Here is a 17,925-nt window from a genome sequence, read left to right on the forward strand (position 1 = left end):
GTCTCCCTAAGAACAAATCCTACATTCATGCCAAAAGTTATTTCCAGGGTGTGTCTAAATCAAGCTATTCATCTGCCTACATTCTTCCCTAATCCTTAAAATAGGGGGGGGGGAACTACTGCATACTTTGGACATACACAGACAACTACGTTACTACTTGGACAGGACTAAGGCCACCAGAAAGTCTGACCAGCTGTTTGTAGCTTATGCAGCTGGAGTACAGGGAAAGGCAATCTCCAAGCAAACAATTTCAAAATGGATTGGACATTGCATCAGATTTTGCTATTCTTTTAATGGAAAAGGTGCGCCAGCCAATATTAGGCCACACTCCACCAGAGCTATAGCCACTTCCACAGCTTTCCTAAGAGGAGTGCAACAAAGGACATTTTAGAGGCTGCTACATGGAGCTCCGTGCATACATTTACCAAGCACTACCACCTGCCATTATACTCCAGATCCCGAGCAGGCTTTGCTTCGGCAGTCCTGCAGGGGATTATAGCTACACCATCCTTATCATAGTTCCTTCCACCCCCAGCTTGGCTATTGTATTCAACCCATATGTTATGACTGCAGTTGCATTCTTGAAGGACATAGTACAGTTTTGTATCTACCATAAATGTAGATGTCCGATAGATATGCAACTGCAGTCGGATTTTCCCACCCTCCTACCCCTCTGTATCCTTTTTTTTGGGTCACTACCCCTCTTCCCTTCAGCTGGGGGTATCTCCTGTGGTGTATCTGTTTATTACTGTTGTGCATGCTTGGGATTATTTTTTATCCGTTTACAAAATTTAGTTTTCCTAAGTGGGCACCTGACATCTGGGGCAAGAAACACTGAAGAAGATGGCATCGGCCGATGCCTTTATACTCCAGCCGTTGTGACGTCGGAGAGGAGGCAACACCAGCCGACGCCGGACCCAGACTTTGGAATTCGGCCGACCGAGGGCTGCCTGAGGCAGGACAAACCCATATGATATGACTGCAGTTGCATATCTATCGGACATCTACATTTATGGTAGGTACAAAACTGTACTTTCTCAAGTGCCGGTCCTGAGATTTTCACAGACTAATTTCAGATCCGAAGTCTTCATTAAAGCTAAGTACCCCATTGGGGAAACTTTATTCTTGCTCCAGACCGATGTCAGAAAAAGTTAACAGTTGAAATTTCTTGTGGGAAGCAAATACCTAATAAGGATTTTCATTCTTACTGTATTCCTTGCCTAGGCCCTGATCACAACTTTGCTAGCTGTCGGTTTTGTGCTAGATTTAACCAACGCACTATTAAGCGTCTGTTCGATTTTGCTTTTCATTACTTTGGCCAAAGATTCAAATATATAATGCCATTGGAACAGCCGACGACCGGAGTTTCTGAAAAACGCAAGAAAAGGACAGGCATCCAAGATCCAAAACAGACGACGAGGCTTCTGCTAAGCCAGTCGCCGGTTCTCAGTGGGGTGCTTTTGCAGCCCCTGATGCCCGCTACCTCAGAGCCACGGGCCGCTGACGACTCCCACGTGGAGCCAGTTAGGCGTCTGGATACTGAAAGTATTGGACACTCTGAAACCATTCCCTCAGATGGGTCCAGAGCTGCTGAGCAGGCATCGGCTTCTGAGGGTGTTTTCAGACCTACACAGTTATATGTAAAGCCAACTTCAGCTTCCAAAGCAAAGACTAAAGCAGCTCTAAAGACAAAGAAACAAGTACAGCATTCTCCAGCACTGACTTCCATGCCTAAAAAAACAGATGCTCAAAATGGCCGAAGACCTAATTACCTTGATCAGGGGTTCCCATCCCCTTCCTGACAAGAGGCCTAGGCAAGAGACAGATTATGACCCTTCAGATCAGGTTTCCATTTCATCTAACTCCTTTTCTGTACAGAAATACTCTCTTCCTTCCTATGAGGATTCTGATGCTGAAGAATCTATCCCTTCAGCCTCTCTTCCTGAGGATTATTCTTGTGGGGAAACCCTGCATGCCATGAGGGAGCACTTCCACTGGGAGAGCTAAGATTACTCAGAATCAAAGAAAAGGCGTAGAGATTTTCTTTTACTACCTCAGCACAGGCCCCTTGCTATTCCCCCTGTATTAGACATTGTAGATGATGTATTTTCGGAGTCCGGCCTTACTCCTGACTCTCTACCTCCAGCCCCTGTTAAACCAGACAGATACTACAGGGTTCCAGATTCACATACATTTCTTTATAAAAACCCTGCTGCTGACCCAGAAACTATTTCAAAGGGTCCCAAGGGGGGGGGGGGGGTCAAGGCTGCTACTGCAAAAAACTCTATCCCTTCTGACAAGGATTCAAGAGCACTAGACCGATGGGGGAAAAAGGTTTACACTTCTGCTACCTTGGCTGTGAGGGCTTTAAATTGTCAATTTCATATGATTAAATATCAGCAATACTTAATGTCACTGCTAAAACAGAAAATGTTGGCAAATTCTGACTGTGCAGAAAATAAGGAAATGCAGGATTTATTGCATGCAGGGGAACAAGTGGGAAAGCATACATTGCAATGTGGTTTTGATTCTCTGGAGGCCTCTTGCAGGGCCGCAGTTACGGGTTCTGTCATTAGGAGGCATGGTTGGTTAAAGGAACAGAATCTGCCTGATCATGTTAAAGCAACATTATTAGATGCTTCATTACAGCATGATACCTTATTTGGTCTTAAAGCAGAGGAGGTTTTGAAGAAAATGGAGGACAAAGCGAAATCTATGCAAACAGTAAAGGATTTCTTATAGGTACAGCCACCAAGATTTAGCAGGAACTGGCCTACAAAGAATTGGTCCTTTCCAGTGTCAGACAAGCCACAGAGAGGCAGATACAGACAACCCCAGAGGCAGATCCCAGCCCCAGGGCTCATACAGGTCCAAACAGTGGGGCGCTTCTACCTCCAAAAGCAGAGAAGACAAATCACAGCCATACAGGAAACAGTCCCAATGACTTGCCTCTGCCAGCACCAAACACTTATCTTTTGGCAGCCCCCTTAGGGGGAAAACTAGCACTTTTTTCTCAAAATTGGCACATGATCACCCAGGACAAATGGGTCTTGAATATAGTGTCCCAGGGATACAGGTTCCACTTTCACACCCTGCCAAAGGCGAAAGGTATGCCAGACCTGCCACACAATCAATGGGCAGAGGCACAAAACCAAGTTTCGCCCCTCATGAACATGAGGGCCATTCAGCAAGTACCACAGCAAGAGCAGGGACAAGGATTTTACTCAAGACTTTTCTTGGTACCCAGAAAGGACAAAGCCTGGAGACCAATACTAGACCTGTCTATTCTAAGCACATTACTGGACGTTCCAAAATTCAAAATGTTAACTCTACAGCAGCTTCTGCCCATGCTGGGCAAGAAGGCTTGACTTGTAACTTTAGACCTAAAAGAGGCATACCTGCATATCCCAATCTGACAGTCATGCAGAGGATACCTCAGATTCATAGCTGGCTCAATGCACTACCAATTCTCTTCACTGCCCTTTGGCTTATCTACTGCACCCAGGGTCTTCACAAAATGCCTGGCACCAGTGATTGCATTTTGCCGACAAAGAGGAATTCAGATATATCCTTACTTGGACGACTGCCTTATACAAGCAGAGAACAAGGATATTTTACTACAGCATCTGGCATTCGTAAAAAGATTAATTTGCCTAGGGTACACAGCAAACGAAAAATCAAAACTAGTACCCTTTCAAGAGATAATATTCCTGGGTGCAAGCTTAAATACAACTGCCCAGATGGCTTATCTCACACCAGACAAACAAAGGCAACGGACTACTTACTTCAAAATGTTGGCAACAAAGACCCAGTTATCTGCAAGAAAAATTCTGCAGGCTTTGGGCTTCATGGCATCCTGCCTTCTGCTAATATGCATTGATATGATAATTCTGCATATGAGGAAACTTCACTGGTACCTAAAATGTGTTTGGACTCAACATTGCCAAAACCTGGAAACATTAATTACCCTCATTCCTTGCCTGCAACAGGAGTTTCGATGGTGGGCACAGGCCTGTCACCTCAACAAGGGACAGCCTTTCACTCTACCCACAACCGGGCAGTCAATAACAACAGATGCATCAGATTATGTCTGGTGGGCCCACATGGCAGGAAAATGTATTCAGGGCACATGGCCCACAAGCCAAATGTATCTACATATAAATCAAAACGAGATGCTAGCTGTTCAGAATGTCCTGACAGCTTTCTACTTCATCCAGGACAACTACTGATAAGGATGGACAATACTACAGTCATGTGGTACATAAACAAGCAGGGAGGCACTCATTCCTACCCCCTCTGCCAACAAGCCACAACTTTGTGGGACACAGCATTGACATATCAAGTACACCTGCAAGCACAATTCCTGCCAGGAAAGAAAAATACTCTGGCAGACTAAGGAGAAACATCACGGATCCCCACGAGTGGAAACTGGATCCACAAGTCTTCAGCATGATAACAAAGGAGTGGGGATGCCCAGACATAGATCTATTTGCCTCCCCTCACAACAGCCAACTACGGAGATTCTGCACAAGGACTTATCACAAGCAAGCATGGAAGGTGGATGCTCTTATCATTCAGCTGGAAAAACCTAACAGTATATGCCTTTCCTCCTCTGCCTCTCCTCCCCAAGGTACTCCTAGTCAGACAAGAGAAGCCAAAAAATGATTCTGATTGCCCTTGACTGGCCACACCAGCACTGGTACCCAATCCTAAAAAGCTTGTCTCAAGGCCCAGCATGGACATTGCCTCCAATTCCTCACTTACTGACCCAGCGAAACAATCAGATTCTGCACAGCCAACTCAGGACCCTAAATCTGGCAGCATGGCGGATAATGTAGCCATTCAAAACAGACCTCTCTCTAAAGCAGTCATGGATGTTATTTTGGAGGCCAGGAGGCCCAGTACCAGAAAATCTTATGCAGAAAAATTGGAAAGATTCTGTGCTTGGAACCAGGCACAAGGAATTGACACATCGGTACCAAACATTCCTCAGATTTTACAATACCTAACTGAGATGCTGGACAAAGGCCTATCCTTTTCATTAATTAAAATTCATGCCTCTGCCATTTTAGCTCATTACAATACAGAACCACCTATTTTTTCTCCTCCATTGCTAAGGCAGTACCTCAGAAGGGTCAAAAACGTAAGGCCTCCAAGGAGAACCCCAATACCTGCATGGGAATTCAATTATGTCTTGGAAAAACTCACACTGCCGGCTTTTGAGCCAGCCAATACAGCTCTTGAAAAACAGCTCTGCTCCTAGCAATAACCTCTGCAAGACGAGTCTCAGAGTTACAGGCACTCATGGCTGTGGAACCTTTCATCATTTTCCATCCAGACAGGGAATCTCTAAGGACGAACCCAACGTTTATGCCTAAAGTAGTGTCCAGTGTGGCCCTTAACCAAACCATTCATTTGCCTACCTTTTATCCAAACCCACAGAATAAGGGTGAGAGACTCCTGCATTCTTTGGACATACACAGACAACTACGCTTCTACTTGGACAGAGCTAAAGCTTTCAGAAAGACTGAGCAAATCTTAGTGGCATATGCTGCAGGATCTCAAGGAAACCCCATCTCAAAACAGACTACTTCAAAATGGATAGGCCACAGCATTCGTTTCTGCTACTCACAACATGGCAAATCAGTGCCCAAGGGCATTAGGCCTCATTCAGCCACGGCAGCAGCCACTTCAGCAGCCTTCCTCAGAGGAGTACCAACCAAAGACATTTTAGAGGCCGCAACCTGGAGTTCAGTGCACACTTTTACCAAGCACTACCATTTACCTCTCTACTCTAAATTCAGAGCAGGCTTTGCCACTGCAGTCCTGCAGGGCCTTATAGCCTCTTCTAATCCTATTTAGGCCCAGCCACCCAACCTCAGCTTTGGGATTCAACCCAAGAGTAATGACTGCAACAGTGAAACACGATGAACATAGTACAGTTGTGTACCTACCATAAATTTAGATGTTCGAGTGTATTCACTGTTGCAGTCTAGGTTACTCACCCACCATCCCCCTTTTCTTGGCTGGGATTTGTCTATACTTCTCTATCCTATACAACCTATGTGGTGTATTTGCTTGTAGATGAAGAAAATGTTTATTTTACTGCATGCATAATTATTGGCCAAATTTATAGCCTACCATTTTGGGGGCACCTGACATCTGGGGCAAGAAAAACTGAAGAAAATGGTGTCTGCTGCATATTTTATACCCGTGGCGCACTGACATCAGGGAAGAGGCGACAGCAACCAACGCCGGACCTAGACTTTGGAATTCAGGCAGACTTGCGGGTAGCCTGCCAGGGTGGCCTGCCAGCAGGATAACCCAAGAGTAATGACTGCATCAGTGAATACACTCTAACATCTACATTTATGGTAGGTACACAACTGTACTTTCTATCCCATTTGGCAAAGTCCTAGATGAATAAATAAACTAAATCTTGCATTTGATGTTAAAAGGTCAAAAGTAGCATTGATTAGTGAACTGGCTGCACATAGCAACTATGGTGTTGTATGACCTGAGTGACATGATCATAAGATATGCAAGCAGAAATTAGACCAATGTGGAATAAAGATGCTACAGAAGTTGCAGTTCCAGTAGTAGTTGGAGCAACAGTCCTCAAAGAATTTTCAGGCATGCTTAAATATCCTGCCATTTCTGGTAACGCCATACAAGCTAAAGGAGGAGGCAGTTCTAGGTTCATTGTGGGTGCTTAGAAGAATACTCTTGGTGCAGTACTGATTTCATGAAGTTTAATTTACCTTGACTTAGGATTGGGGTCCATGCTTTTCACGTATTAGAAACCCTAAACATTTGGAGAAATTAAAAAAGGGGAACAGACTGTGCTTGTGTTGTGCTTATTTCACCAAGGCAAGGAGGAAGGTTGAATTGGGTACATTCTTTGTTCCTCAGCATAGGAGATTCCTGTACACATTTTTGTAATTCTCCATCATTCCATGTCTCATCTCAGCATGCTTTCACCTTTTGGCAGTCAGTAAAATCTTTGTGTTCAGTCCAAGGCTGTCCTTTTAGTTGTTTTGGGGCTGCTTGGCATAAGTCTCCATTTCAGGACTTTGCTTCTGACTTACCCCCCTCCCCCCGGGTTACCAATGTAGTCTCATAGGTTGCTGATGCCAAATAAGAGGCTTTCTACTCAGCAGGGCTCTGCCTCCATTTGGAAATTATTCTCAGTTTGAATGGATTGATGCCCAGTATTGATTTCTGCATTCAGCTTATGGATGAACTTGATATGCCTCAGGGCACCCTTCTGATTTGGATTTCAGTTCTGTAGCCATGATGCACATGTCATTTGTTTCTGCACACTATGACCTAGTGGAGGCTTGGATTGTGGTTACCTTGGAATGCTAGCGCCTTGAAAGAGTGATGCTTCTCTCTCGCTCTTGAATCTCTCCCCTCGTTTGAACTTCATGGTTGACTGGTTTACTTTTCCTCTTTTTTTTTTTTTTTTTTTGAGCTTCTGAGCTCAGCAACATTAAAATTCTTTTCCTGGAAATACTTTTCCTGGTGGCCATTACATTTTTTCCTTAGATCTTGATGCTGGATGTTATTGTTTATAGGGAGCCATATCTGGCGAGTGAAGTGGATTTGATATCTCTCCAGAGCAATCCGCTTTTCCTTTCAAAACAAATTTCTAAATTGACCATAACCCTGGGTGTTCATCTCCCTTCTTTTTACATCGGAGGGGAAACCAGGGCATAGAGGCCCTTTCACACCTTTTTTGCACCCAAGTAGGTCATTTTCCAGCTGAAAGGGTACGTAAAGAATAGGAATGTAGTATAGCTTCTTGTATTATTCTTTGGAAGGAAAGGCTTGCATTCACCAAGCAAACCCTTTTTAGTGGTTTACCAGCTGCATTACCTTTTGCCATCAGGTGTCTCCCTGCCAGCTAGAAATTCTACATAGCCCATTCCAGTAAAGTGAGTCCTTGTAGTGCTTGCTTCAGAAAATTTTCTGTTGCCAGCATGTGTGCCCTAGCAAATTGTTCCTCTGTTTACAAACTTTACAGAGCATTATTCTGTCTATAACAAGTCTTGAAGTCAGGCTTTCTGTTTGCATGACTTTACTTGGTGATTCAACCCTCTGATCCTTTAGCTTTTTTTGGCAGTCTTCTGACTATATCTGTTATGTTTGTGACAGCCAAAATGCTGACTAAGGAGGGTCTTCCTGATGAATGTAATCATGAAACAGAACATCCTTGGTGGATCCAAGATTTCTGCTCTTCCCCTGATCTTGAGGCACTTCCAACAGACCTTTATGGATGCCGTTGAAGTACTTTGTAAGATAGGAATGCATGAATTTGTGTGTTGCCTTTTAACACTTCACATGTCAAATCTTTATTCAACTTCCTACCCATTTTTGGGGAGGAATATGCTCACACACTGATTGTATGTGAGCATGGTAGTCTCGGGAATTTTGCATGCCATCTTGTGGTGTGAAGTGCTACACTTTATGCTAGATTAAAGCACATGGACCCCCTGTAACAGAAAAGATGAATCTAGTCATGAGCTCAGCAAGGAACGTTTCCTATGTAGACTTGCCATTTAGCCAGCAGTTTTTCATTGACCAAGCACTGTTTTTTTTATTCCTCTACACCTTCATTTATTTCATAGTTGTGATATATTATTTTTTCGAAATTCAAGATAGGATGTATTGTTTTTTTGTGATACATCTGTGAAATAATTATCTAACATCAGTTTTTCTAATTTACCCAAGCTGTAGTTATGTTCCACTTTTTTTTTTTTTGCTTGTTTTTTAGGTCTTCTTTGCTTCATTTAATTACACATCTAGTTGATTGTTTGGCATTGTGTATAATGTATGCCCATCATAATTACATTACTGTACTGTAGTGTGTATACATGTTTTTGTTTCTTTGGTTTTCTGGGCTGACATTGATTGGTATTTTGTGATCAGTGCTTTACCCTGGCTAACAAATTCAAATAAACAAAATTGTCCCGGTATTTCTCTTACCTTAGTTTTGTTTTATAATCTGCAGTTTACTTAGCCATACCTTTGATCTGTATGACATGGTTTTAAATTAGTGCTCACTTTTCATGCCTTGGAAACGTGCATATTTAGTATGTTTTGGCTTTTGTCTTTTGTGATGTCTTTACAGTACTTTTAAAGTCAAGTAATTTGTGTTCCTTTTAAGAACCGCTTCATCGGAAAAGCACTTTGTTTCCAGATTTGGACAAAGAGGATCGAGCACAACGAAGGGAGCATTATGTAGGCTCATTAATAGCTACAGCTATTGTCACTATATTTGGTGTAAGTAAATAAGGATTTTTTTCTGTTCATCCAACTGACTGACAAAAATTTAATCTAATTTGCATGTTAGTTTACTTTATTTCTTGATGGCTGAATATTATTTGTTGTCACTTAGTTTTGCTTTTCTCATTTGCCATAAATTTGATTTGCATTCCGTAACACCATACTTACTGTACTACTTGTTACAGGTAAAATGTTAACGTGCTCGCAAAAAGTTAAGACAGTGAAACAAATAAATCTCAAATGAACTGCAGATGCCTTTTTCAAGCACCACTTGTAGCACAATTCACCACATGTTGCTGAGCTGAAGGAAAGCCTTTATTCAGTCTATACTTTGTGTAATAGCATCTTTCAGAGACAGAAGTAGGTAGAAGACTCAGCTAGCAGCATTTCACTTACAGGAGGAGTTCCAAAGTTCACTGTTGCATCGGCAGTTTTACAGACTTCTGTAATGTAGAATATCAAGACAACAAATTCGTTGGAGCATTTCTGTCCGTACATGTAAGAACCAGCTTGAAGTGGTTCAGTAATAGACTTGCACACATTATTCTGTCTGCAAAAATGTTGTGCACCCATTCTATTTAAAGTCGTCATTGTAATAACCTTACAGTGTGTTCTGGGAACTGTCGGATCTGATATTTTTGTGATGCTAGCCGAAGCAGCAGGAATAGGTTAAATATCCCAGCTAATTTGTAGCAGTTTTTCCCCACAATGTATTGATGCTTGAAGTATTCATTTAATTTAGATCATTTTTGAGTAGCAGTAAAGGAGTAGGAGTGAGATGGATTTTTTTGTTTTATTTTTATTTAGAGATATCGATTTTTAACAGGATCTCCAACTAGAAGCTCTCAAAACAGTATAATATTAAGTGAGGGAAACCACTACACTACATTCCTATCCAATGAGGTTGTAGACCTTGGCTTAGTGTACTAGTCCTCGGGTAGCCTTCATGGTCATTTAAGATGGAGATCCCATGTCTAGAGCCCATTTTCTGTCTAGCCAAACTAGTTTTCTCCATGTGTGATTCTTTAAAACTTCTTGTGAAAGTGGATAATGAGATATATGATTTTCTTGTAGTTTATTACTGATTGGTTTGACTGTGTTCTGTTTACTCTTTTATTTAGTTGTTAGATGGGATATTTTGCAGACCCCTTAATGGTTATGGACATCAGTTGGGTACAACAACCCTGTGTTTCTAGAGGTTAGCCAAACAGTCCACTTATGCTGTGCTGATGAGGTCATAAGACTGAAACATGCATGTCCACAGTTAGAAGGCTTTGGCTTTATTGGCCTGAATTTGTCCATTAACAGACTTGAGAAGAAACAAGTCATGAGAATTCAGAACTGCTATATAGCTGAAACACGTGATGTCCTTAAGGGGTCATTTGTATGTATCCCATTATCCTCTTTCACAAGAGGTTTTAAGGAATCGCACAATGAAAAACTGTAGCTTGGCTACGATTTTCGTGTAGTTTTTTTTTTAATAATTGGTTTGGCTGTTTGTTCCCTTTACTGCTTTACTGTTTTTTTATACTGTAGATATGGCAAACAGCACCAGGTGACAATTTAGCTAGACTGCCTGATCCAGAGCTGGCTGAGAGGTTCAACAATGACTGCTGCCTTAATGACTTAATCTGTAGTTGTACAAAAGGGCAGGTGATGTCTAAAGTAGTGTACCAATACTCCTAGGAATTTCACAAGTGGAGTATAGGGTGGTGGTCTTATTGTCCACTTTTGCAGTTAGTGTTAACTCTTTGGCATTTTACTGCTGAAGACTGGATGTCTAGACTGATGTCGGAGCTCATCATCCTTTCTCCTCTCAGCAGTATAGGTACCCTCTTACTTGGATGTCAAAATGCTTGTGCAGTAAGATGAAAGTTTGACCATGCAGTCTGTATTGTTTCTTGCTGCAGCACAAGAAAGGTAGGGCTGTAGTTATGTATAGAGCATCATCATTCTGTCATTTCAGCCTAGCTTCCTAGCAGGTAAATGTCCTTTTAAGGAACTGTTAGTTGCTTTGTTTACCGTGTAGTGTTTTAGGATTCCATTTCTTGTTACATTTGCAGCTTGTTTGGGTATCAGGTTAGAGATCTATATCTAAAGTGCCCAATTTTATTTCTGGGAACATATTTTCTACCAAGACTCTTGTAGTTAATATTTAATTTTTGTCCTGGTTGTGTGAGGTTCAGTCAAAAGATCATCAAGCATAAAGCAAAAAATCTCCAAGACTATTAGAATCAAAAAAGGCTATTCACCTTGTTTAGGACTACCATGACATCAGTGTGGTCATCCACGAATATTTCACATAAATAAAAGAGAGAGAATCTAATCAGGAAGGGACACTAGGGGCGGCTGATGACATACCAATTTAGTCCCAGGGCTCCAAAGACTCAAGTGCATCTGATCCAGTGAGGTATTTCTTTATAGCTTCTGTCCTGACTGATGCCAGTGCACATCTGAAGGCCACCATCCTCTCAGAAGGAAGTAGAAGAAAGCCTGTCTGCCTGAACAAAAGCCATTCAGTATTTGTTTGGGGAGATGCCTCTCTACAGGTGTCAGGTTCAGATACCCTTACCCTGATGACCAAAGATGGGGACAGTATACTTTGCATTACTGTACACGGGAATTCAGTGGCACCCATATTGAAGTTGCTGGCACCCACTTACAACTTGAAATTTTGAAAGTGGTCATCACTCCAAGTAGCAGGTCCAAATCTCAGGTGTCCACTCTCTTGCTTTAGTGTGAGCTGGGTGACCTCCCTCCTAACCAGGCCCCCTGGCAGGACCTGATGAAACTGTTTCAAGCTTTTATTTTTTCCTTAAGAATCTACATCCTCTTCCCGATCAACTATCAGTGTTAACATCCCTCAGTAATAAATGGAAGAGAAATTCCCTCCCACCAAAGAATCTGATTTTTCATAATCTGTGGAGAATGAACTGGCTTACATAGAGCTTGTTCCCCTCTCATTTATCTCTGACATTGAGGACACCTTATCCGCTGGCTCCTTTTAAGGTTTTTCCCAAGTTTTAATTTCTCCAAACCTTTTAGGTTTCTAATACCATGACTGAAATGGACCCCATTCTTACGTCTGGAAACAATTAGAGTTAATGAAATTAGAATTGTTTTAGTCTTTGCTGTTAGCCAAAAGCAGTGTTCTCAGCACCTGTAGGGTTGTCTCCTTCTGTAATTCATGCAGGGTTACATGTATTGGCAACATATCTAAGTTGTTGTTGTGTCTTTCTTCTTTTCCCTGTTAGGGGTTGCCACAGCGGAATTCCGGTCCACTAATGATTGGTAGTTGATTTTCACGTGCCGAGTTGCCAGCCCTGACGCACAACCTTCAACGAAGGTACGCCCATTCACGCATGTCTCCACTCAGAAGATGCTCTAGCTGAGAATCGAAATTGGCAACATATCTTAAGTATGGCTGTAAATTTTTTTTTTCTCCCCCAGACCCGTTGCTCATACTACTACTGGAGCTGTCTGGGTATCTTTCTTCCACATTGCTCTTGTTTCTGCCTGCAAATCCTGACATTATATGACTTTGTGTCTCTCTCTCTCTCTCTACATCGGGTACTATAATCACTGGGTATAGCAATTTCAGTGATCAAAGCTACTTTTGTCTTTTTTAAATGGTCTTCTGTATTTGGTTTTCTCATTTCTGTTTTTTGATCTGTTTGTAATGGACGATCTCATGTGATATACACATCGTCATTCTTTATAATGCTTTGTGGTTCATGTCTCCAGTGCTACTTCTATATCAGTGTTTGCACAATTCCCTATGTAACAAACTTCCTACATTATTGTGCCTTTCAATATACAGGCCCTCTGCCATGCACAACTGTTTACAGTTCTTTCTGTTTCTTCCAGTTTTTCAATGGATTTTGTAAACCAATGTGTACATAATCAACTATCATGGTCCACCATTGTTAACCTTTCTCATTTTACCTCTTCTTAGCTATTTCTTCGTCAAATTCTGGTCAGTATGAGATTGTTCTAGATCTATACTCGCCTCTATATTTATGAATTTTCCACACTTTTCCTTCTCCTCTGACACTTTTCCTTGTATTCTTTCATTTGATTTTAGCACATTGTGTTATTTTTGTCTACTAATGGCTTGATTTCCATTCCCGTTTCATACCAAAACACTTCTGCTAAACTAAGCAGAGATGTCATTCTTAGACTTTTCCTCGTGTTTTAAAACTTTTACTTTGTTTGGATCTGGTGAGGTCAGATATGTATGCGGTTCCACGATTGCAGATCTATACATGTAATCAATTTTGAGAAGACTCTTATCTCCATTGGAGCAAGGAATATATATATATATATATATATATATATATATATATATATATATATATATATATATATAATCTTGGTATATACTGATTTTTATACATCATTTGATTAGTGTGTAACACTTGTTTTTTTCCCACCTGATCCAGCACTTATTAGTGCCTGTCAGTCACCCCAAAACGTAGAACAGGAAGAGCAAATTGTTTTATAGCTTGGACTTTACTCCTAGATAAGACAGGTTTTAATATTAATTTTAGTCTTTTGAAGTATTCCTTACTGAATTTTATTCATATTTGTTCATGTTTTCTGTCAGTCTTTCATCACTTCCCAAGTATTCAAATACTATCTCCTACTCAAGTTCTTTTACATCACATTCCTGTCCTAGATTAATATTTTCTTGATACTGCAGCTTTTCTGTTTTAAATGTTGCTTTTGCACATTTATCAGGACCATTATAATCTGAGAACCTTTTAACCACTTGCAGTTGTGTTTTCAACTCCTTATATGTTGAACTGTACAATTTTAAGTCATCCACAAAAAGTGCATGTGGTCTCTTTAAACAAGGTTAGTTTCTAGGAGCCAAACTGCATAATCTGTTTAGTAAATAACTTAATGGGTTAAGGTCAAGACAAACCAACAGAGGTGACAGAGAATCACTATGGAAAATCCCACCCTGGAATAATAATTTGGCCATTGTCATGTCTCAAATGCAAACTGATTTACCACTGTTTTCGTGGTCACTGTAATGGAATGAATTAGTCTAGGGTGCATCTTATAAGTATTCCTTTATCCATGAGTGTAGAATGCTGTCAGAAATGTTTTTTTTTAGTAGTTTGTCATACTTGGATTCTTCCCCATTTTGCAGTTCTCTATTATGGTTTTATTTAACAAGTGATCCTTTGCTCTATATGACTGACTTTTGTTACCTTTTTTTTGCCATAATTGAGTTTTTTTCAATGACTATAAACTCTGTATCAGTTCCAGTGTAGAGCTTGTATGTTGTCAGAGGCAAGTTATTTGTCTATAGTTTTTAGAATGGCTTGCAGGTTCATTCGTGGAGTGTCATTTTTCCCTGTTAACCAGTTTGGTGTCTGTTCAGGATGTGCATATAAGTAATTCTTAGTCGGGGCTAAATTTTTTGTATAAAGATGTCTGTGCCTTTAGCCGAAAGTCCGGTACTGTCCCTGGGCATGGGTTTTTCCACTAGAGAGCTTTTCGTAATTTTATCTAAAGTTCTCAGGCCATTAATTCATCCTATTTCATATCCTCTACAGCACAGCTCTGCACTGTTTCTTCAAGCTCTTCTGTACATTCCTTTATGTTCAACATGTTCAATGGGATCTTCATAAACACCTCTTCAAAATGTCTTTTTTTTTTTTTTCTATTTGCTTTATTTCACAATTCTCTATAGAATCTGTTTGAGTCATCCATTAATTGCTTATTTTTTGTTTGTTTTTACTCCTTTCATGCCATCCCCTCTTCTTTGGGTAATTCAGAGGGTACAGGAGGACAGACCAGAAATGTAACTTGTAGCGCATTTTTAACAGAAGCTGCTGAGCATGAACAATGGAGGCTGTACTACTGCCTAAACATATTGACTTTGTATTTCAGATTAAGAATTCGCTCATGGACTCCAGCTTAACAATCTTAAGGCTTGACAGCATGGGTGATTTAGCATTTATCTTCTTTGAGCAAACATTTACCAAGGAAATACTTGTAGTCGAGGGAAACTAGGAAAAACAAATTAAAGTTCATACCTATCAAAACAGGAAAAGAGTTTTCCCTTTGCAATAAAAAGGCCTCAACCCCAACCTAAACAGCAGTGTCCTTGGTCCTCCGATAGCTGTCAGACATTTGCTACTGATGTTTATGATATGCTTCATTGAAAATAATGCATCTTCTGTCTTTTGCTCCAGGGTTACCTCTCTACTCCTTAAAGCCAATAAGGCAGTTACATAAAGGGTCCCCCACTTAATTCCCTCATAGGAATTTTCCTCCCTTTTGGGACTTCAGCTATGTACTATAGAAATTGACAAGCCACCATTTAAGCCAGCAAACTACAGCAGCTTTAAATTTGTTGATGCAAGGGAAACTGTCTTCCTAGTGGCTGAAACTTCTACCAGAAGTGTTTCTGAATTGTAGGACCTGATATGCTAGCAGACAGTCCTAGTCTTACCTCAGGATATAATTCCTTACAATACCAACCTATACTTCACGCCGAAGGTAGTGACTTAAGGTTAATCAGGCAACCGACTTTCCAGTGTTTTGCTGTACCCTACAGGGCAAGGTGGAAAAGGATTCTGCAGATATGCAGAGGCAACTGAGATTTTATATTTAAAAGACTAAAGAAGTTAAAAAAAATAGACCCAGATGTTAAGGGTACTGAAGTCAGGCCTGTGTTCAGGGGGTTAACTTCATATTGTTGGCCCACTACATCCCGTTTTATTTCCTTCCATGGAAAAGTTGTACCAGAGAATGCCTAGGCACAGTCTGCTAGGACAGAACAGCAGCAGCAACCATAGCCTTCCTTTGGGGTGGGGGAGTAGAACCCAGCCCATCTGTGAAACAACTAACTACTCATTTTGCTTGTATCAGCTCAGCAAGAACCTGCCCATGTGACATGCAGAGTCCTACAGCAGCAGGAGAAAAGAGAGACTTTGGTTTGATTTAAGTACTTTTTTGGCTTGTTTCTTTGTAGTAATTGCTAATTCCGCCTAAATGCTCGGTTTCTAGCGTTTATTTGATACTAAAAAGCCTATTGCAACTGTTTAATTGTACTTGCTTTTTACTGTTTGCACTTTTAAAATAGTTTTTTTGAGCATTTAAACTGTTTTTACTGTTGTAGACTATACACTCGTGCGATAGCCATTTTTCTGTGGTTTAAAGTGATTATTTTGTTTTAACTGCCTTAACTTCTTAAAAAATAAATAAATAAATAAGCTGTCCTACACTTGTTTCCCACCTTTCTGAAGCTAGTAGAGTCCTGTTTTCAGAGTTTGCTGAATCCAGGGCTGTATTGTAGTTTCTGTGTTAACCCATACCTTACTTGGATAGAAGGAAGTTTCCCTGTTCACCAGTCAGAGTGGGGAGCGTTGAGCAGCCTATCTGTCCCTGGAGGAGTATTTTTCAGCTCAGAATTTGTAGTTTATTGGCCATTTTGGGCTAATTTATATCCCTTTCATCTTTCTGCTATAAAAACCCGCATTTGCACAATGTTGCGCACCGCAGGTTTGCTGGGGTTAACTATCCCAGGCTCCACAAAGTCTGCTCTTCAGTTTTTCCCTTATAAATTGTCAGTCTTTCAGCCTACAGCACTCAGACCCGCACCTTTCAGCCCAGCACATGTTTTAAACCTACTGTAGCACTAAATAACCCCCAGCACTCAAGCCTCGCATCTGCCAGAAGGGAATAGTATTTATACTTCCCTACCTATTCAGGCAAGTCCAAGAAACAGCTCTCGGTGTACTCTCCAGCCTACCTGATGAACCTGGGCATCTTGAGGCAATGTTACAACTGCCTCATATACACAGACAACCCTCTCCTCCTACCACCAAACACTAACACTTGTGAGAGATGCATTTATACAGCCAATCTAGAGGCAAAGCTCTCTCCAACCAAGACTGGAACAGACAGTCAAGAAGAAGGTAACCACTCGCAACACCCCCGCTAACTACACATAGCCACTAACTACACATAGACTAACTAAACCAGCACCTCCAAAACCCACACACAGAAACACCAAGACATATATGGAGGCTCTGATTAAAAATCTAAATCTTCCTAGGCAACAGAGACCTCCAAAGCAGACACAGAAGCAACCTCCTCCCACCAACATACTCCAAACAACACATAGCCCACAAACTCGGTGTGCCACACAACCACAGCCCATAAGGCAACACAATATACCCAACACACTAGTGATAGGTGACTCTGTAGTCAGGCACACCAACGTCCCACTCACCAGGCTGGACAAAGAGAAGGTTACTGTCAGCTGCTTGTCGGGTCCCAGAATTCGCCACATAACGCATGCACTCGGGTCACTACAAGCCAAGTACAAATATGACTGTCATTGTCCATGTTGGTGTAAATGACCTGAGACGTACCGTACTGGACTACATGAAAAGAGACATCGAAGAGCTCTCCGATCTTGTAGTCCAGGCAGGTAAGACCCTAGCCCTGAGTAGCATCCTGCCTTCACCAAAAATGATACCACAGTACAAGGATAAAATGAACAACTTCAACAATTGGCTAAGCTTCTGGTGTCATTCAAAGGGGATCCAGTATCTGTCTGCCTGGGATGACATGCTTGACAGGCCACAATGCTTCGCCAGAGATGGCCTGCAA

The 17,925-nt window shown here is 41.3% G+C and overlaps 1 protein-coding gene across 1 annotated transcript in view; it reads left to right on the top strand.

Annotated features, from left to right (window-relative positions):
- Positions 1-17,925, top strand: part of LOC122809594 (exosome component 10-like) — a 1,034,611-nt gene that overhangs the window by 362,689 nt on the left and 653,997 nt on the right. The window contains exon 7 of the mRNA XM_044081202.1: positions 9,170-9,285. Within this exon, the coding sequence (XP_043937137.1) occupies positions 9,170-9,285 (116 nt within the window). The remainder of the gene's footprint in view (positions 1-9,169; positions 9,286-17,925) is intronic.

The sequence above is a fragment of the Protopterus annectens genome, chromosome 8.part0, assembly GCF_019279795.1.
Source record: "Protopterus annectens isolate FY-2018-M chromosome 8.part0, PAN1.0, whole genome shotgun sequence".
In the NCBI taxonomy this organism is placed as follows: domain Eukaryota; kingdom Metazoa; phylum Chordata; order Ceratodontiformes; family Protopteridae; genus Protopterus; species Protopterus annectens.